An 18,279-nucleotide genomic window follows, 5' to 3' on the forward strand; every position below is an offset into this window, starting at 1 on the left:
AGAGGGGAGGCCTTGTGAAGACAGGCAGGGCCTGGAGTTAAGGAGCCACTATCCAAGGAATGCCAAGCACTGCGGCAGGCACTGGAAGCTGGCACAGGACCATGTGGCAGGTCCTCCCTCAGAGCCTCCAGAAGGCACCAACCCCTCAGTTTTGGACTTCCTGCTCCCTGACCTGTGAGGAAATACATTTCTATTGTTTTTAGCCACCCAGTTTGTGGATATTTGTTAAATCAGCCCAAGGAAACTAATCCATACTCTCAATTTTTTACTGTTAAATCTCTCACTCCTCACAGTGATTTGTTACCAACTCACTGATATGAAGTCAGCCTGGGTTCTAGAGAAACAACAGCCCTTTTCCTTGCCAAGATGCTAGGCCTGTGGCCGACAGTTCCAAGATCAGTGACTGAGCACGCCACTCGGAGAACGCTTGCCCATGTTTGAGGTATCCCATTGACCCCCAAAGAGAAATGTATAAATATCATTTAAATCAGATAATTGGAAACACATTCTCCAATTTTGGTTAAAATCTTGCTAGACATTGTCTCATGATGTGGTAACTGAGCAAAACTTAATATATATAGAATAATGTTAATTAAAATAGCAGCTATTGGCTGGGAGCGGTGGCTCATGCCTATAATCCCAGCACTTTGGGTGGCCAAGGCGGGCAGATCATGAGGTCAGGAGATCGAGACCATCCTGGCCAACATGGTGAAACCTCATCTCTATTAAAAATACAAAAAAATTAGCTGGACATGGTGGTGCATACCTGTAGCCCCAGCTACTAGGGAGGCTGAGGCAGGAGAATTGCTTGAACCCAGGTGGCAGAGATTGCAGTGAGCTGAGATCACGCCACTATACTACAGTCTGGGGGACAGTGTGAGACTCTGTCTCAAAAAAAAAAATAGCAGCTACCAATTTTGAATGCCAGCTGGGTACCAAAAACAATGCTTATCATCTTATACTGACCCTGTAAGGCAAGGATTCATATCCTGTTTAACAGAAGGCTATGCAAGCAGGAAATGGCAAAAACAGGATTCACGCCTAGAGCCTGTGTGGTTCCAAAGCCCATGCTTTCTGGCTCAGCCATGCTGCCTCCCCACTGATCCATTGTTGTGGATTAGTTTGTTGAATGAGCCCTGGGAAAGACAGTCTGGGAATGAGAGGTCAGTTTGGGAGGTGAGAAATGCCAGAAACAATCAGCACTCTCGTGGAGACATTAGGTAGTACATCTGAGTCTTCCAAGTCTCCCCAAGGCCCGGTCCTGAAGATGAATGCAGCAGGCACCTTGAACTTGGCTGAGGTCTGGGATGGCAACTCATTCAGCAGGTGCTCACCCAGGGGGGCTGTGCCCAGCTCTGTACCGAGCTGCGCTCTGAACAGGGGAGAGTCAGAGGCTACAGGCTAGGGAAGCCAGGCCTGGGCAAGGTAATCAGCCAACTCTCATGGAGGGTAAAGAGGGCTCAGTGAGCAGCTACCTCAGGGGTGGGAAGGTTTCTGAGGACCTGGCTTGGTTCTGGACAGCTCTGCGGAGTGGTAGACGTGGGCCCTACCCCTGGGCAGCAATGGCTCAGCCTTGAGATGCTGGTAAGTCCACTTCTGACATGAACTTGCTGCACAGCCCTCCTTGGTGGGCTGTAAGACCAAGGGCCTGGGTATGCAGGGCTGGCAGGAAGCAGGCAGCAAGGTCCCCAGCCCACTCTGAAATCCCATTCTCCCTGGGCTTCTCCCAGCACCTGCACCACCCCGCTTGCTCAGCTCACTATGTGCACCACACACACACTGGACACCTTTGTTTTCCTGGAGAATGTATATTGCAGCCTGTTCCTACCCTTGGGCCCTGGCACTGGCTCGTTCCTCTGTGAGCAGCACTCTGACACCAGTTCTGCGTGTCTGGCTCTTTGTGTCATTTGAGTCTCAACATAGCTGCCTTCCTGGCAGAGAGGCCATCCATGATTTCAAAACAGAGAAGCTCCTCATCACTGTTTCTGCCATCACCTTGTGTTATTGTCCCCCTAATACCCACCACTGTCCATAAATGCTTCGTGTATCTGTTGTGTTCTCTAATTATTGTCTATCACTGGCCCTAAAAGTATCTGTCTCCTTGTCTGCCTCCCTCACTTCTGAGTCCTCAAAGCCTAGGTAAGCCTGCAAGTAAAGTTCACTTTGGAGCTTTGAGTCCAGCACCACAATGCCCAGCTCTAAGGTCTGGGGCAGGTTTCTGAACTCTGCACCTTACTCTCTCCTGTATAAAATGGGAAGATTATACCATTGCAGGAGGGTAGACTAAGTCTGCTTCACTCACTACTTTGTGGGCCCATCTCCCAGCACTGGGTCCTGCCTGCCATCCCCCTGCGTTGGGACATCCCCTGGGGACCCTAAACACCCCCCTTTACTACTTAAAGCGTTTCTTCAAATATTTAAAACAGGTAGACTGATCTTCCCATCAAGAAGAGAGTGAGCATGAGCCCTGACCTAGGAGAGGGTCCATTTTCATACAGGGAGCAAGATGGGGAGAACAGACATTGCAGCAGCCATTTGAAAGGGCCTGTGAGGCTCCTGTCTGTGCACAATCCAGGCAGAGCTTTAGAAAGATCTGGAAGCCAGTCAGCAGTGAGGAGGCACAATTTATGGCTCTGTTCCCAGAGCATAGCTCTAAGTCCCACTCACCACAGGGAACAGGTGCAGGAGTGGGGATGGGGTGAAAAATTGCTCCTTTGCAGCATCTCACACCTCAGTTTTTAACTTGTATGATCTGAGACCAGCCCCATCCCCTTCTAGGGAACATCCCAGAACAAGGGTGTTGAATAATCCCAATGCCAGGAAGGCCCCAACAGCTCCACAGTCCTGACACCCATGTGTTTCATCAGGTAATGATGGGTTCCCATCTCCAATCTAGTTTAAAGTCCCACCTGGACCACTGAGTCTTCTGAGTCCAACCCAGGCCTCCTGGCACTCCAGCCCCCTGGGCTGGCAACAGAGAGCCTGCCCTGAGCAGAAGACTCTAAGGGAGATCAGAAACAGCAGGCATGGTCCCAGAGGCAGATCAGCTCCCTGCCTCTTTTTAAGAGGTAATGAGAAACATGGATACTGTACCTTGACTGTGTCCAGAGGGTGGCCGACGATGACGCTGGCTGCACCTGTGGATTACAAAAGAACGTCTGATAACTCAGCCCTTGAACTCCCAGCTTGCACCAGCCAGCTCTTGGGACAAAACAGGCACATATTTAGTCGATGGCCAGCTGCTGGAGTTGCGGTGGGTGGGGGTGGGGGGCCTCCAGTGTGCTAGGCACTGGCCCATGCAGGAAGGAAGTTAGAGAAAATAGAGTAAAACAACTAATCACTCCAAAACAGGTGTCTATCACTGGCCTAAAAATATCTGTCTCCTTGCCTGCCTCCCTCACTCCCGAGCCTTCAAAGTCTACATCAGCCTGCAAATAAAGTTCACTTTGGAGCTGATGGAAGGGACTAGGACAAGTGGATATTCACAGGCAAAAGAGTGGAAGAGTGGAGACAGACCCCACCCTCCACCTCACACCATATACAAAATTAACTCAAAATAGATCAAAGACCTAAATGGGAGAGCAAAACTATAAAACTCTTAGACTAAAATGTAGAAAACAATCTTGACCTGTGATTTGCAATGGACTCTTGGATATAAGAGCAAGAGTACAACCAAGCAATAGAGGGAAGTACATGTCATATCAAAATACAGCAGATGGGTGCATGGATTATTTCAAGTTGAAAACATTGAGAAATTGTAATTTCTGAAAGACTGAGCTGACCTGTCTCTTCCTGCATGCAGCAAGTAATTAAGATTCCTCTGGGAGCAGTACTCTCTCCATACCAGGGTAGCAAAATAGCCTTTATTACCAGGAACTTGGAATTGAAGGCTGCAGTGGACCTGAATTTATACGTAATGAAGTAATCCTTATCCTCCACCTGCTTTATAGCCCCCCCCAATACATCTCCTAGTGACTCCTCCAGCAAAATTCTACCACCCTAGCCAGATTTTCTTTGTCCTGTCATTTCTTCTTAAGTTGATTATTCTTTGTCTAAAAAGTATGAAAAGATCTTGCTTTGGACACTTCTCCCAACTTCACTCCTTGTGAAGATCACTATGTCATGAAAAACTAATACAATCTGTATTCTTTTTCTCTTGTTAATCAGCCTGGTGTCAATTGGGTTTCTATATTCAGTTGAATAGCCTAATAAGAGCTAAACAGGGGGTTGGAGGTTATCTCTAACTCCCCTACACAATGCAAGAATAACACTGAACTTCATAAAAATTGAAAACTTATGTGTGCAAAAGTGAAGGCATCCTACAGAATGGGAGAAAATGAGAAAATGTGTGGAAATCATATATTTGATAAGGATTTAGTGTCCATATGTATAAAGAATTCTTACAACTGAATAAAAGAATTTTAATGGGCAAAGGACTTGCACACACATTTCTCCAATGATGATATAAAGATGATCCACAGATACATGAATAGATGCTCAACATCTGCATTCATTTGGGAAATGCAAATTAAAAATACAATGAGAGTCCTCTTCACACGAACTAGGATAGCTATAATTGAAAAAAAATGGAAAGGAACTGTTGGCAAGGATGTAGAGAAATTGGAACTCTTGTACATTGCTGGTAGAAATGTAAAATGCTGCAGCCATGGTGGAAACAGTTTGGCAATTCCTCAAAAAAGTTAAACATAGAGTTAACAGTTCCATTCCTACATATATATCCAAGAATAGAAAACAGATACTCAAACAAGTACATTACACACACATCATGGCAACATTGTTCACAATTGCCAAAAGGTGGAAATAAACCAAATGCCCATCAACTGATGTATGGATAAACAAAATGTGGGATATTTATACAGAGAATACTGCTTGGCAATACAAAGAAACAAACTCTTGGTACATGCTGCAGCATGAATGCACCTCCAAAGCATTATGCTAAATTAGAAAGGCCAGACGTAAAAGGCAAGCTATTGTATGATTCTACTCATACGAGTTATCCAGGATAGGTAAATCCATAAAGACAGAAAGTAAATTAATGTTTGTCAGGACTGGGAGGAGGTGGAAATGGGAGTTGCTCTTTAATGGGTACAGCATCTTCTTTGGTCTGAGAAAAATGTTTCAGAACTAGATAGAAGTGATGGTTGCACAGTGTTGTGAATGTACTCAATGCCACTGAATTATACAATTTCAAATGGTTAATGTTTTATTATGTGAATTTCAGCTCAAAAATGGGGGTAGGACGTGTGTAAAGAAAAAAACTTAAAAATTTTCAGTTACCTGCAGGTTACTTAACTTCTCTATGTCTCACTTTTAGCATGTGTAGAGTCGGAATAATAACAGCACCTACTTCCTGCTTCCATTGTAAGAATGAAATGCAGTGATGCATAAAAAATACCTAGCAGAGAGCCTCACACCTATAGGATGCTCAAATATGAGTGATGTCACCATAGATTTTTTTTTAAAGAAGATCCCTTTGGAAAAGTGATGAACATACACTGTATCTTTTCACAGAAAAAATACCTACACACACACACACACACACACACACACACACACACACACGACCTATACAATTTGAAGAGAACCACTGCTGCCCCAAGGCCACTTAGATTAAGAAGCCCTTTGTATTAGTTTGTTCTCACACTGCTATCAAAGACATACCTGAGACTGGGTAACTTATAAAGGAAAGAGGTTTAATTGACTCACAGTTCCACATGGCTGGGAAGGCCATACAATCACAGAAGGTGATGGAGGAGCAAGTCATGTCTTACATGGCAACAGGCAAAAAGAGAGCTTGGGGAACACCCCTTTATAAAGCCATCAGGTCTCATGAGGCTCATTCACTACCACAAGAACAGCATAGGAAAACTCGTCCCCATGATTCAATTACCTCCCACTGGGTCTCACGCATGACACATGGAAATTATGGGAGCTACAGTTCCAGATGAGATTTGGGTGAGGACACAGCCAAATTACATCATTCCACTCCTGGCTCCTCCAAAATATCATGTCCTCACATTTCAAAACCAATTGTGCCTTCCCAATGGCCCCCCAAAGTTTTAACTCATTTCAGCATGAACTCTAAATCCACACACAGTCCAAAGTCTCATCTGAGACAAGGCAAGTCTCTTCCACTTATAAGCCTGTGAGATCAAAAGCAAGTTAGTTACTTCCTAGAAACAGTGAGGGTATAGGCATTGGGTAAATACATCTGTTCCAAACGGGAAAAAATGGCCAAAACAGAGGGGCTACGGCCTCCATGCAAGTCCGAAATCCAGCAGGGCAATCAAATCTTAAAGTTCTGAAACAATCTCCTTGACTCCATATTTCACATCCAGGGCACACTAATGCAAGAGGTGGTTCCCATGGTCTTGGGCAGCTCCATCCCTGTGGCTTTGCAGGGTACAGCCTTCCTACTAGCTTCTGGCATGAGTTAGCAAATGCCATCAGCATAGCCCATCTGCATGACCCATTGCAGAGGAAAGTGCTCTGACAGATCACCATCAGGGAAGGAACTGAGGGTGAAAAGGAAAGGAAAGGAAACTGGAGAAAGGAAACTGTGTTTTTTGTTTTTTAATAAAAAATTATCACTCCCATGAGGCCTGCAATGAATGTCAGTGGCTTTCCCAGGTGCATGGTGCAAGTGTTAGTGGGGCTGCCATTTTGAGGTCTGGAGGATGGTGGCCCTCTTCTCACAGCTCTACTAGGCATTGTCCCAGTGGGGACTCTGTGTGGGGCTCCCACCCCTGCAGCAAACTTCTGCTTGGACATCCAGGCATTTTCATACATTCTTTGAAATCTAGATTAAGGTTCCCAAACCTCAGTTCTTGACTTCTGTGTATGGACAGGCTCAACACGACGTGGAAGCAAAGCTTAGGGCTTGCACCCTCTGAAGCCATAGCACGAGCTGTACCTTGATCCCTTTAGCCATGGTTGGAGTGTCTAGGACACAGAGCACCAAGTCCCTAGGCTGTAGAGATCGAGGGGGCCCTGGACCTAGCCCAGGAAACCATTTTTTTCCTCCTAGGCCTCTGAGTCTGTGATGGGAGGGGCTGTCACCAAGGTCTCTGACATGCCCTAGAGATATTTCCCCACTGTCTTGGTGATTAACATTTGGCTCCTTATTACTGATGCAAATTTCTACAACAGGCTTGAATTTCTTCCCAGAAAATGGGTTTTCTTTTCTATTGCACCACTAGGCTGCACGTTTTCCAAACTTTTATGCCCTGCTTCCATTTTAAACATAAGTTACAATTCCAAACCATATCTTTGTGAATACATAAAACTGAATGCTTTTAACAGGACCCAAATCACCTCTTGAATGCTTTGCTGCTTAGTAATTTCTTCAGCCTGATACCCTAAATCATCTTTCTCAAGTTTAAAGTTCCACAGATCTCTAGGGCAGGGGCAAAATGCCACCAGTCTCTTTGCTAAAACATAACAAGAGTCACTTTTATTCCAGTTTCCAACAAGTTCCTCATCTCCATCTGAGACCACCTCAATTGGGACTTCATTGTCCGTATCAGCATTTTGGTCAAAACCATTCCACAAGTCTTTAGGAAGTTCCAAACTTTCCCACATTTTTCTGTCTTCTTCTGAGCCCTCCAAAATGTTCTAACCTCTGTCTGTTACCCAGTTCCAAAGTTGCTTCCACATTTTCAGCTATCTTTACAGCAACACCCCACTCTACTGGTATCAATTGCCTGTATTAGTCCATTCTCATGCTGCTAATAAAGACATTATTGAGACTGGGTAATTTATAAAGGAAAGAGATTTAATAGACTCATAGTTCTACATCTCTGGGGAGGCCACACAATAATGGTAGAAGGCAAAAGAGGAGCAAAGTCACATCTTACCTGGTGGCAAGCAAAAAGAGAGCTTGTGCAGGGAACTTTTCTTTGTAAAGTCATCAGATCTCATGAGACATATTCATTACCAGAAGAACGGCATGGGGAAGGCTGTCCCTATGATTTAATTACCTCCTATGAGGGGTCCTTCCCATGTCACCTGGGAATTATGGGAGCTACAATTCAAGATGGAATTTGGGTGGGGAAACAGCCAAACCATATCACCCTTGTAGCAGCTGGTGACTGAAATTGAAACAGAAACTGTTCTGCAAAGACAAATTCCCCAGCACACTGATAAAAAAGGAAATATCTCTGTTAGTAGAGGTGATTTAACCAGGTAAGGTAGCTAAGAGCTCCTGGAATATTAGATATTTATAGGGACAAAGAAACCAGCTAATCCCAGAACAATGATTCACCTTTCCCCTCTCATCCCCTCATACCTACTAAACTGGGCAGGGGCAGAGAGGTGATGGCAGTAATTAACCCTTCCCAGTAGAGTAGTGGGAGGGAGAGTGCTGGTTCTCAAGCTCCAGGGCTTCCCCCATAGTGAGTTCACACATCCCTCAGCTCAGGGCAGTCTTAGATCCAGCCTTTTGCCAAAAACTCCCTGCCACTTATTAGCCCACCCATCTGAAAGCAGGGGATTTGAGATTTTTAAAATGGGATTATCAGGTCAGTGGTTTCCAGATCTTGGCACTTCACAAACCAGTAAAATCTCAAACAAAGATTGGTATGTGTATGGTGGGGCGGAAGGGGGGAGGAGTATAAAAAAGGGGCAAAATTTTGTCATGTAAGGTTGTTTGGAGAGTTAAGATAAAATTAAGATCGCAGATTCTGGTGCCAGACGGCCTGGGTTGGAATCCCAGTGCCAATGCTAGATGCATGATCTTAGGCAAGTCAGTGAATTTCTCTGTATCTCAATTTCGTCATCTGTAAAATAAGGATACAACAGAACCTACCACATTGGGGTTGTTATAATAATTAAAGAAATAGACATAAACTGACACAAGATACCACATGTTGCAAGATTCAGTTGACATATCCAGGAAAGGCAGATTTACAGGAAGTAGATTAAGGAGAGGAAACGGCATTTCAACTTCAAATGAGGAATCTTACTGGGGCATGAAAACGTTCTAAAACAAATTCATGGTGATGGTTGTACCACTCTGTAAAATTACTAAAAGACATTGAATTGTTGAAATGGGTGAATTTTATAATATGTAAAATAAACCTCAATAAAATTGTTTTAAAAGAATACATTTAGCACTTAAACAATACCTGGCACCTAGCAACTATTAAAGTGTAGTAAACATTTATCATCATTTAATATTATTAGGTTGGTGAAAAAGTAATTGCGGTTTTTGCTATTACTTCCAATAACATCACCAAAGTAAGAACAATCACAGAACAAAGCACAAAAATCTCCTACTTGCTGTGAGCTGGGGAAGGTTCATGCTTTTTCACGTTTGGGGGTGGGGAGGGGTATCAGAGTCTTGGAACTACTCTGACTCAGCCCTACTTTCCAGGGCACTTCTCAAACCAAGCCACTTGCATTCCTACTGAAGGTGGTCTGGTTATTTAAGGGGCAGCCCACAGAAGTGTCTCCTCTCTCTGCCTGCCCCTCTGAATGGTGGAATAATTGTCCAGTCAAAAAGGGCCTGGATATGCCCAGTGGGCCTCAGGCGGGAACCCCCTGACTGGAAAAGTTGGGAGAGATGAGCCTCAGCCTCACCCAAGGGAGTCTGTGCCAACAGACTTACTCAAGGTGAAAGGAGGCACCTCTGCTCAGGAAGGTGTGAAGCAGGTGCCCTGCAGCCACCTGTGAGGGACAGAAGTGGCTTCCGGCTAGGTTGGAGTGGAGAAGCTGGGATCCAGTCAGGTTTGTTGCTCTTTTCATCTTTTTTTTTTTCTTTTGGTGAGGAGCTGCATTTGCCAACATCCCTTTTAGGATAATCCTCTTAGATGGGTTCAAATACATATACACACACACACACACACACACACACACGTATATATTTTACAATTAGCAAAGTCCCTGAAACTTCCCCCTTCCCCAGTAGCTGATCAAAGAGGGATAAACCTATTGGAAAGAAAAATGGAGAAGTAAGGAAATGAATGCAACTCTCGCCCAGGCAACCCATCCCAGGCCCAGTAAAAAAGTAACTCCGGGAGCTGTGGTGAAGGGACCAGCAGACCCGACCGCGGCGGGAGGAGGGGCCTTGGAGGTAGGCGATGGCTGACGGCTGGCAGCGGCTGAAGGCAGTGTTTCTCGAAGCCTGGCAACAGGCACCTGCAGCAGGCGCTCCGCTCCCTGCTGTGAGCGCTCTGCTCCCTCCAGTCGGGACGACCCCTAGGGCCGGCCGGATCTCGAAGCCCCGCTCCCCACCACCCTTCGCCCCGGGGTCAGCAGCCAAGCGCCACCTTCATACATAAGTTCCCGCCAGCCACGTCCGCAATTCAGGTGTGCACCGGGTCACTGAAGGGTGTGTGCGCCGCTAGGAGCCTCCATTGGCTGTCGGCTTTGACTGGCTGTTTAATCATTACCGCATCAGGTCCCACGGATCCTAACGAAATGAGCAAATCAGAAGCTGAGCTTGAATCGCTGTGAAGCTCTCTGAGTTTAGCTCTGGCAATTACCATCCGGGAGAGCGCCCCGAAGCAGGCTGCGCGCGCACCAGGAAGCGGGTTGAGAGCGCACAGAGGCACAAAGTTTCCTCAGAGCACGGAGGCAAACTCCTCCAGGCTCGCTCTCGCTGTCCGGGGTCCCCGGTAAGCACACTCACCACCGATCCAGCCCGCCGCAAAGTCTTCCAGCTGGAAGCTGCCCATGGCCGGTGGCGCGCGGCGTCTCGCTCTCCCGGAGCCGGGACAGTGCCCACTTAGCGTCAGTGAGGCATGGCCCGTGGGCGCTAGCGCGCCTCAAGACGAAAGTCGGAGTCTCGGAGCGCACCGCAGGTCCTACTCCAAACCCAGCCCCTGAGACAACGGCTGAGCCCGCTGCCGCGCTCACCTCTCCAAGTGCCGGAGGGCGGCTGACATCACGCCCCCAGTGGACCTTAAAGGCACAGCACTCCGCGCGGATAAGGGTGCGCTCCGAGCGGCTCATCCCAGAGGCAAGGGTCATTGAGTGGAATTCTCTCAGTCCTCCCTTCTCCGGGTTATCCTCCTTGCCAACTTCAGAGCCTCAGCGCTTTTGAAGTGAAAGTGCCAGCCGCCCATCCAGAGATGGCATTTGGTGGCTGTGCTCATATCGCCCTGTGCTGTGCTGACAATGCTGATTCCAATCAGCGGTGGACTCTCTCCCATGCCAACTCTGGGCAGTGATGCCTTTTTGTTCATCCCAGCCATGTCCCACTCAGTGCCCCGTGCCTAGAGCAAGCACCTGGTGGTCCAGGGTCATGTCTAACTTTCAGCTACAGCTCTCTAGGGGCCCAGCTCCCTGCCTGGCCCTGGCTCAGCCTACACTGTTTACCCTGGGCCAGCAGGAGGCAGAGGGGTGGTCCTCTCTACCTCAAACTCCCTCTCTGTAGGGAGACCCTACATTCCACCCAGGCCCCTGGCCAGAGGTCCATGCCCACTGGAGAAGTGGCCTGCTGTATGGAGAGGTTTTTGTTTCCATGAGAGTTTCCTTCCTCCCTTCCCAAGAAGAAGACTCGAAGTCCCCCAGCATTCTGCTAGTTTCCAGCAGGTACTCAGCTGTGGGTCTCAGCCAAGACACCCCAAGGTTGTCAAGAATGATGAGGAGTATGGTCAGGAGGAAGGGGCCTCTGCTGGGCCTGTTGTTGTCCCACTGGGCATATCCATGTCATGTCATCCAGGTTAACATGCGACAACAGCCCGCCAGACCTCCTTCTTCCAAAGCAACAAAGAGCCTGACCACTGAAGCTTGATCCTACAAAGGGCTGTCCACTGAGGAGTGGGGACTTGGAGGTGGAAGGGACCTTCCTGTAGCATCCAGGCCTCCCCTGCCCTGGCGCACCAAGAGTGGACCTGTGTCTGGACAGGACAGCCCGGGATCGAGTCACCGGCCTGGCTGGGGAAATCTTACAAAGTTCCAGGGAGGAGTGGAACTGTCACACCCCATCCTCATGCCTCAGCCTCCTCCTGCACATGGTGACCCACTCAGTCTTGAGTTACCATCAGCATCAACCCCAAGCTGTGCCCTGCCATGCCCGGGATATATGCCTAGGGCTGCTATGAGAAATGCAGGTCTCTGAAAACTGGCCTTTAGTGAGTTCACCACTGGAACGAATCCACAAGTGGAGAGCCTGCCAATTCCCAAGGCCCACTCCTTTGGAAGACCACCTAAGGAGTGCCAGGCAGATTGTCATCCCCTCAGTCCTGTGTCAGCACCAATTAGGGAGGTCTTAAGTTGGCAGGCAGTGTCCCTGGCAGCCCCAGGATGGCCTCCCAAGCCCAGAAAGCTGCTGCTTGAACTGCTAATGAGCTGGAGCAGAGCAGAGGGAGTGGGTCGCTTTCCAAATTGAACTACTGCGCTCTATTCCCAAATGCGTGCCACAAACCTGCCCATGAGGTGCATCACCCAGGGAAGTGGGGGGAGGACCCTAGGTTTACCAGCAACCCTGGCCAGGCCTGGAGAATCCCAGACCACAGGGCTGTGAGCCCAAGCCGAATGCTGGCTCTGTGGCGGGGATCTAGGCCCTCCCTTCTTCCTGGCCTTTGCACTTTGGAGCAGCATTTGCAGTGTGCTGCCATTCGATTCACATTTGCATTCTATGCACGGGAGAGGGCAGGGCAGCTACTGGCCATTACACGGGGAAAGAAACTTCACAGAGAGATCCACTCCCTGCATGACTAGGGCCAGAAGGCAACCCATTTCCTTTCTCCCTCATTTCCTCCCCCGATAATGACCTCTTAGCACTTTCCTCTGCAGCGGGGCATGCAGATGGGCTATGCTGATAGCATTTACTAACTAGTGGTCCACACCCCAATTTTTATTTGCCCTCCCAGGCCACAGACATTTCCTGAGCACCCAGTCTGTGCTAGTGCCTTGCTTTTGGGTAAGTCTCTGTTTGAGAGGAGACAGTCTGTCTGAGAAGCTACACAGAGAATGCTGTAAGAGCAGTGGAGAAGGAGTCCACTGTTCTCCAGGAAGCAATCAGGGAAGCTTCTCCAAACCTAGAGTCTCCTGATTGCACATTTAGTCTCCACAGCCCCACAGCTCCCATCTCCCCAACCACTCTCTCAAGCAAGCTGAGAGTCCCCTCCCTGTGCCCACCTGCCACATTTGGGCAGCAAAGGCCTGCACCAGCTGTGCATTCCTGACCTGCTGCGGTGAAGGCCCTGCCCATGCATCTGCTCCCGTCTGCTTCCAGATTCCTGCCCTCACCCAGCTTTCCTCCCACTTCCCCAGCTGTTCTCATCTTCTTCCCTGGTGCCTTGTCCCCTTCTCGTGCTTAGGTGAGGATTCCTCAGGGCCCCATCTGGACCCTCACCCACCTGTACCTCCCATTTCTTAGCATATAACCCCCACACCTCGCTTCTGAGTCCAGACATCCCTCCACTCAACACCTCCACCTGGGTGGCTCAGGTCGTCTTAGCTCAGCACATCCCTTGATGAACTCTCTCTTCCTCCTCCAGCACCTCTTCAACTTAGAGAGAGAAATACAACTCCACCCAGCGGCCACCCAAACCAGCACCTTGGATACCATCCTCCGTTTCTCTCTCCCAAGGTCTTATCCCATCAGCCACAAAGTCCTGAGTGTCCATCCCCTCAATGACACCCATCCCTCATTGGCACCTCCTGATGTGGCTCAGCCCAGGCCTGTGCCACTGCCTTGCCTGGATCACAGTGGACACGGGCTCCTGGGTCCCTCTGCCCAGTCCTGCATCCACCCTCCAGCTGCTGCCCCCGTGAGCTTCTGAAACCTTAAATCTGCTCAGTTTAGTGACCTCCGATGACTTTCTGTGATCTTGAACATAAATTTCAATTCCCCAGTGTGATGTGTGTAGCTCTGTGGGACCAGGTCTGGCTGCCCTTCCACTTCTCAGCCCAGCATCCCACAGTCTGTGCACGTGTGTGACTGCACATGTGCTATTCCCTTGCGGGAAACACCCTCTCCCTCCTTCTCCCTTGACTCACCCCTGCCCCCTTCTTCTTTGAGACTCAGCTCAGCTGTCACCTTCTCCTGACAGGCCTTCCTCAAAGCCCTTATCACCCTGTGCCACATGGGATCTGCTAGCTCTCAGCTGTGTTTCCTGAATATTCTGAGCATATCTGTATCACTGCTGTCACACTCAATGGTTGATAGTCTGTCTTCCCGTCCAGATTGTGAGCCCACTGGGAACAGGATACTGCCTCATTCTGCACTGGACATGCGGAACCTGGCACAGGCCTGGTGGGCAGTCACTACTCAGTCAGCTGGGTCTTAAATGGGGAGGCATGTGGCAAAGCCTGAAGGGCCTGCCAGTGGCTGGCAGACAAGGAGGGTGTCCAGGTACAAGGCAGAGCGGAAGAAGTGGCCATATCGCTCCTGGGTATGAGGCCTCCCCCGGCCTTTTCTGCAGCATCACAGAAACCTGGCTTCTTCCAGACCCTCAAAGGTACAAGCCAAATTTCCCCGTAGGGTTTTTCACTGGTCACTCCCTCTGCCTGCAGCTCCCTCTCCCTGCCTTTCTCATGGCCAACTCCTACCACCTTCATATCTATGCCAAAGCATCTTCTGCATGAGGAGGTCTCCCCAGGCCCCTCAGTGGAGGGCAAGCCTTTGTTGCCCTCTCTCAAGGCACCCCTGCTTCTTTTTCCAACTCTCACGGTGGCGCTCAGCCCTTGTGCAATGTTTGGTTGCTCCAGGAAGATAGATAGGACCCGTCTGACCTGTCTGCCACCACGTCATTCTCGGGCTCTGCCACAGAGCAGGCAGACAGCAATTAGGACTGGGTGCAAAGGACTGATGAAACAGGACCGCAGGCTTGTGCTGTCTTTCTTCGTTGAGCGTTTGCCCCTGTTGCATCATTCCTGCACTGGCCTCGGACAACAGGAGCTCTGAGCTCCTTCCCCGACTCTGATGGGAAGGAAAAGGAGCACGCGTGATTTTCGAGCTTCTCACTGGAAGCAAGGTTTCTTCCTCTGTTGGCGGCACTTTGAGAAGGTATGTGCAGAGCATGCGCAGACTGAGTCTGGCCCATCACCTGTTCAGTTTGAGGCTGGCAGTCAAGAAACAGAGGCAAGTGGCTGCGAAGTGAGGGGTGAAGCAGCCGGCGGGAAGGCTGGGCTGCCTGGGCTCTGGTCCCAGTGCTGCTGCTGCCCCAGTGGGCGTCTTGGGAAAGTCCAGACCTCAATTCTTCCCCTATCTTTTGGAAGGTATGGACGTTCCCCTCTGAGGTGGTGTCCTGGGAAGTCTGTAATTCTGGGCCACGGAGATATCAGCTGCGGAGGTCTCATCAAGATGCGCCAGGAGAGGGCGCTGCTGCACAGCAGTTGAAGCTCTCGGGCGGCGAAGACAAGCGTGGCGGCCCACTCTGGATAGTTTCCTGGCCGGTTTCCCCGGCACTGGCTGGCAGAGAGCCACACTTAGTATATATATGGGCCGTGGAGGGGATGCTGGCCCAGGAGGCTCAGAGGGAAGTCTGAGGTGCTGGAGCAAACCTCCGACAGGCTTGATGAGAACCCATCTAAGGTGTCTGGGCGCTGTGTGCTTGGACGGGAGGTGACACCCTGATCTCTTCACCTGTGTAGGCCTATGGAAGCCTCGAACGTCCCAGCCTTTCTTCCACCTCAGGGCTTCAAGCTGGCCCAGTGCTGCATGCTGTGTTTACACCGCCTTGTTGAATTCCGAGCCAAGTCTCCACTGAGTAGGTGAGAAAAATGAGGCCCAGAGAGGTCAAGCGGTTTCTCCAAAGCCACGCAGCGGTCAGTGGAGGATTACGGTAGCATCTGCTGTTTGACTCCAGGGCCCATGCTATTAAACGAGTGCTGCCTCCTGGCCAGGACTCGGAGAGTAGAAGTGACTTTTCCAAGGGCCCTTGCCCCCACCCCACCCCTCTGCATAAATGTCCTAACTTCTCTGCCTCGGTTTCCCCACTGTCACTGAGATGGTATTAACACTGTCCAACTGTGTCATATTCATAGGACTTCTGCAACAGTTGAATCGAGGGAAAGCATATCTTCCCCCAATACCATCCCAGTGCCCTGAGCTGCCCTCCGTCCTTTCCTCCTGGACAGGGTCTTGTGAACTCAGGTCCATAGAACTCTGAAATTCTGGGCTACTGTGATATCAGCTTGAAAATCAAGTGTGCTCCTTTCCCTTCCCATCAGAGTTAACCTGCTGGTCGAGGCTGGCTCTGTGGACATCTGAGCACAGGAAATGCTGCTGCCTGCCTGAGTAAAGGCTAGGCAGGTCAGGGGACCAGGCAGCCCAGGTTGGAGAAGTCTGGCATCAAGGGGTTCCTGCGGGAGTATAGAAGGAGGCACTGGCTGACCACCTGCTATATGCTAAACTTCCTGGGACTCAGAGGGGCCTGGGTGTTGACAGCGACAGAAGAGTCAGTGTTTGAGGACCATTTACTCCCTCTTCTGCCATGCAGTGGTCTCCTCTGTCATGCACTCATCAAACATCAGATGCCGGGCTGGGGGAGACGCATAAACCTCACATCAGGCCTGGCCTCAAATAGAGGCCCAGAGGGGCCATTGGAAATTTGGAAGGCAGACCCAGCAGTCTTGGGAAGGAGCAGCATTTGAGCTGGAACTAAAAAGACAAGCTAAGTTGTGAGCAGTGGAGAAGGGCACAAAGGCAGAGGGATACTCAACCTGGGCTACCAGGTCTGCTGACCTGCCTGGCCTTCAATTAGGCAGACAGCAGCATTTCCTGTTCTTAGATGTCCACAGAGCCAGCCTCGACTCTCAGGTTGACTCTGATGGGAAGGAAAAGGGGCACATCTGAGCAGCACCAGGTGGGAGAATGCAAGGGGAGTCAGGAAGAGTTTTGTTCGCCCAAAGCCCCCATGGCGATGGGAGGGGAGGCTGGAAGTCTTGGAGTCTGGCTCCTGAGGACCCTGAATGGCAAGGGAAGAGCTAGGCCATGATTCTGTGGGCAGTGGAGTCTGCAGGCTAGCGGCAGTCCTCAGTCCTGCTGCTGCTCTGTGAGTGGATGAAAGGCCCATCTCTGGGGCCCGCTGCATCTGACCTGGTCGAACCTCCATAGCCCATGCAGAGGCTGGCTCAGGCTCCTTGCAACCAGCATTTGTTCTCTGCAGGGACCGAGTGGGCTTGCTCTGGGGAAGTTGAGGCCTGTGCCTGTCCAGCCCCTCAGAAGGGCTGTGATCCTCTTCAACACACCACCTGAGAGCAGGCAGTTCAGCCTTCCCAGCAGGAGCTCACTGGGCCATTTAATCTGCTGTGCCTAGACATCCTCATCTGTGTGATGGGAGTGATAACTACCTCACTCAAGCCACACCTAACTCACACTCCATGAATCATTGCATGTCAAGTGCTCAGCACCATGATAGGCACACGGTAACACCCTCAGCAAGTCAAACCTCGCCATCCTTATGGCCTGTGTGTCCTGAGTGTTCCTGTCTGGGTCAGCACATGGACAGCTCCCAGCCAAGGCCTGTGGATGGGCCAGAAGCAAACTGCCCTTCCAGCCGAGCCAGCCCCTTATCAGGGATCTCTTCTGCACCAAATCGTTCCTGCAGACTACCTCCTCAAGAGATCTCTGCAGCATGGAAAACCTCCGAGGGTCTCTTCAGCCTCATGAGCAGGGGAGGTTCCTCCAGCTCCCCAAGGGGCTGCTGACTGGTTGCTGCAAGGCTCTCGGCCCTACTTGGGTTCTGGATGGTGCACCCACGGGAAGAGAAGAAGGGACATGCCTTGGACCCAGCTTGGGCTGCACAAGGAGAGAGTGGCCCTAGTTTCTACCATACACAAAGATACCTCCCGACCCGTCTGTTCCTTTGGGGGTGGTGAGGGCCCACCGATGCCAACTCTTTGATGAGGCCCAGCTTCAGCCCTGTGAAAAATAAAGGGGAACAGTCCAATGGCCTCACCCCAAGAACAAAGCCAAGGAGTTTTCCTGGCAAGGGTACCTTAATTTCTTTATACTCCCATTGTACTCCAAACCCCGAATCCCCAAACCCAAAAGGAAGTCATAGGAGTGCCTTGGAAATAGCAAAAATTAGATTTTCTAAAAAGAATGTCTTTGTTGTAACTCTAGTGTGATGGATTGATTTCTCTCTCCTTCTCAAGATCCTCATCCTCGGGAAGCAGGTGAGCAGGTGAGGTCATTCCAGACAAGCAGCCGTCGGGGGGAGGAGCCCGGATCCAGCAGTGAGAGGTGTGTGAGTGTCAAAGGGGCAGGAGCCGGGATCCAGCAGTCAGAGGTGTGTGAGTGTCAAAGGGGGAGGAGCCGGGATCCAGCAGTCAGAGGTGTGTGAGTGTCAAAGGGGGAGG

The 18,279-nt window shown here is 50.0% G+C and overlaps 1 protein-coding gene across 4 annotated transcripts in view; it reads right to left on the minus strand.

Annotated features, from left to right (window-relative positions):
- Window positions 1–18,279, minus strand: part of SLC25A48 (solute carrier family 25 member 48) — a 248,703-nt gene that overhangs the window by 43,376 nt on the left and 187,048 nt on the right. For 3 of the 4 annotated variants that reach the window (XR_005200921.1, XM_017532325.2, XM_017532330.2), the window contains exons 1-2: window positions 10,652–10,888; window positions 3,094–3,137 (exon numbers count right to left, since the gene is read on the minus strand). Coding sequence is in view for 2 of the 4 variants with exons in the window: in XM_017532325.2 (XP_017387814.1) it covers window positions 3,094–3,137; window positions 10,652–10,697 (90 nt within the window). In the remaining 2 variants the exon portion in view is untranslated. Of the gene's footprint in view, window positions 1–3,093; window positions 3,138–10,651; window positions 10,889–18,279 lie in introns of those variants that run through there. The other variant, XM_037739907.1, reaches the window with a different exon arrangement.

Source organism: Cebus imitator, unplaced genomic scaffold (genome assembly GCF_001604975.1).
Source record: "Cebus imitator isolate Cc_AM_T3 unplaced genomic scaffold, Cebus_imitator-1.0 Scaffold76, whole genome shotgun sequence".
Classification (NCBI taxonomy): domain Eukaryota; kingdom Metazoa; phylum Chordata; class Mammalia; order Primates; family Cebidae; genus Cebus; species Cebus imitator.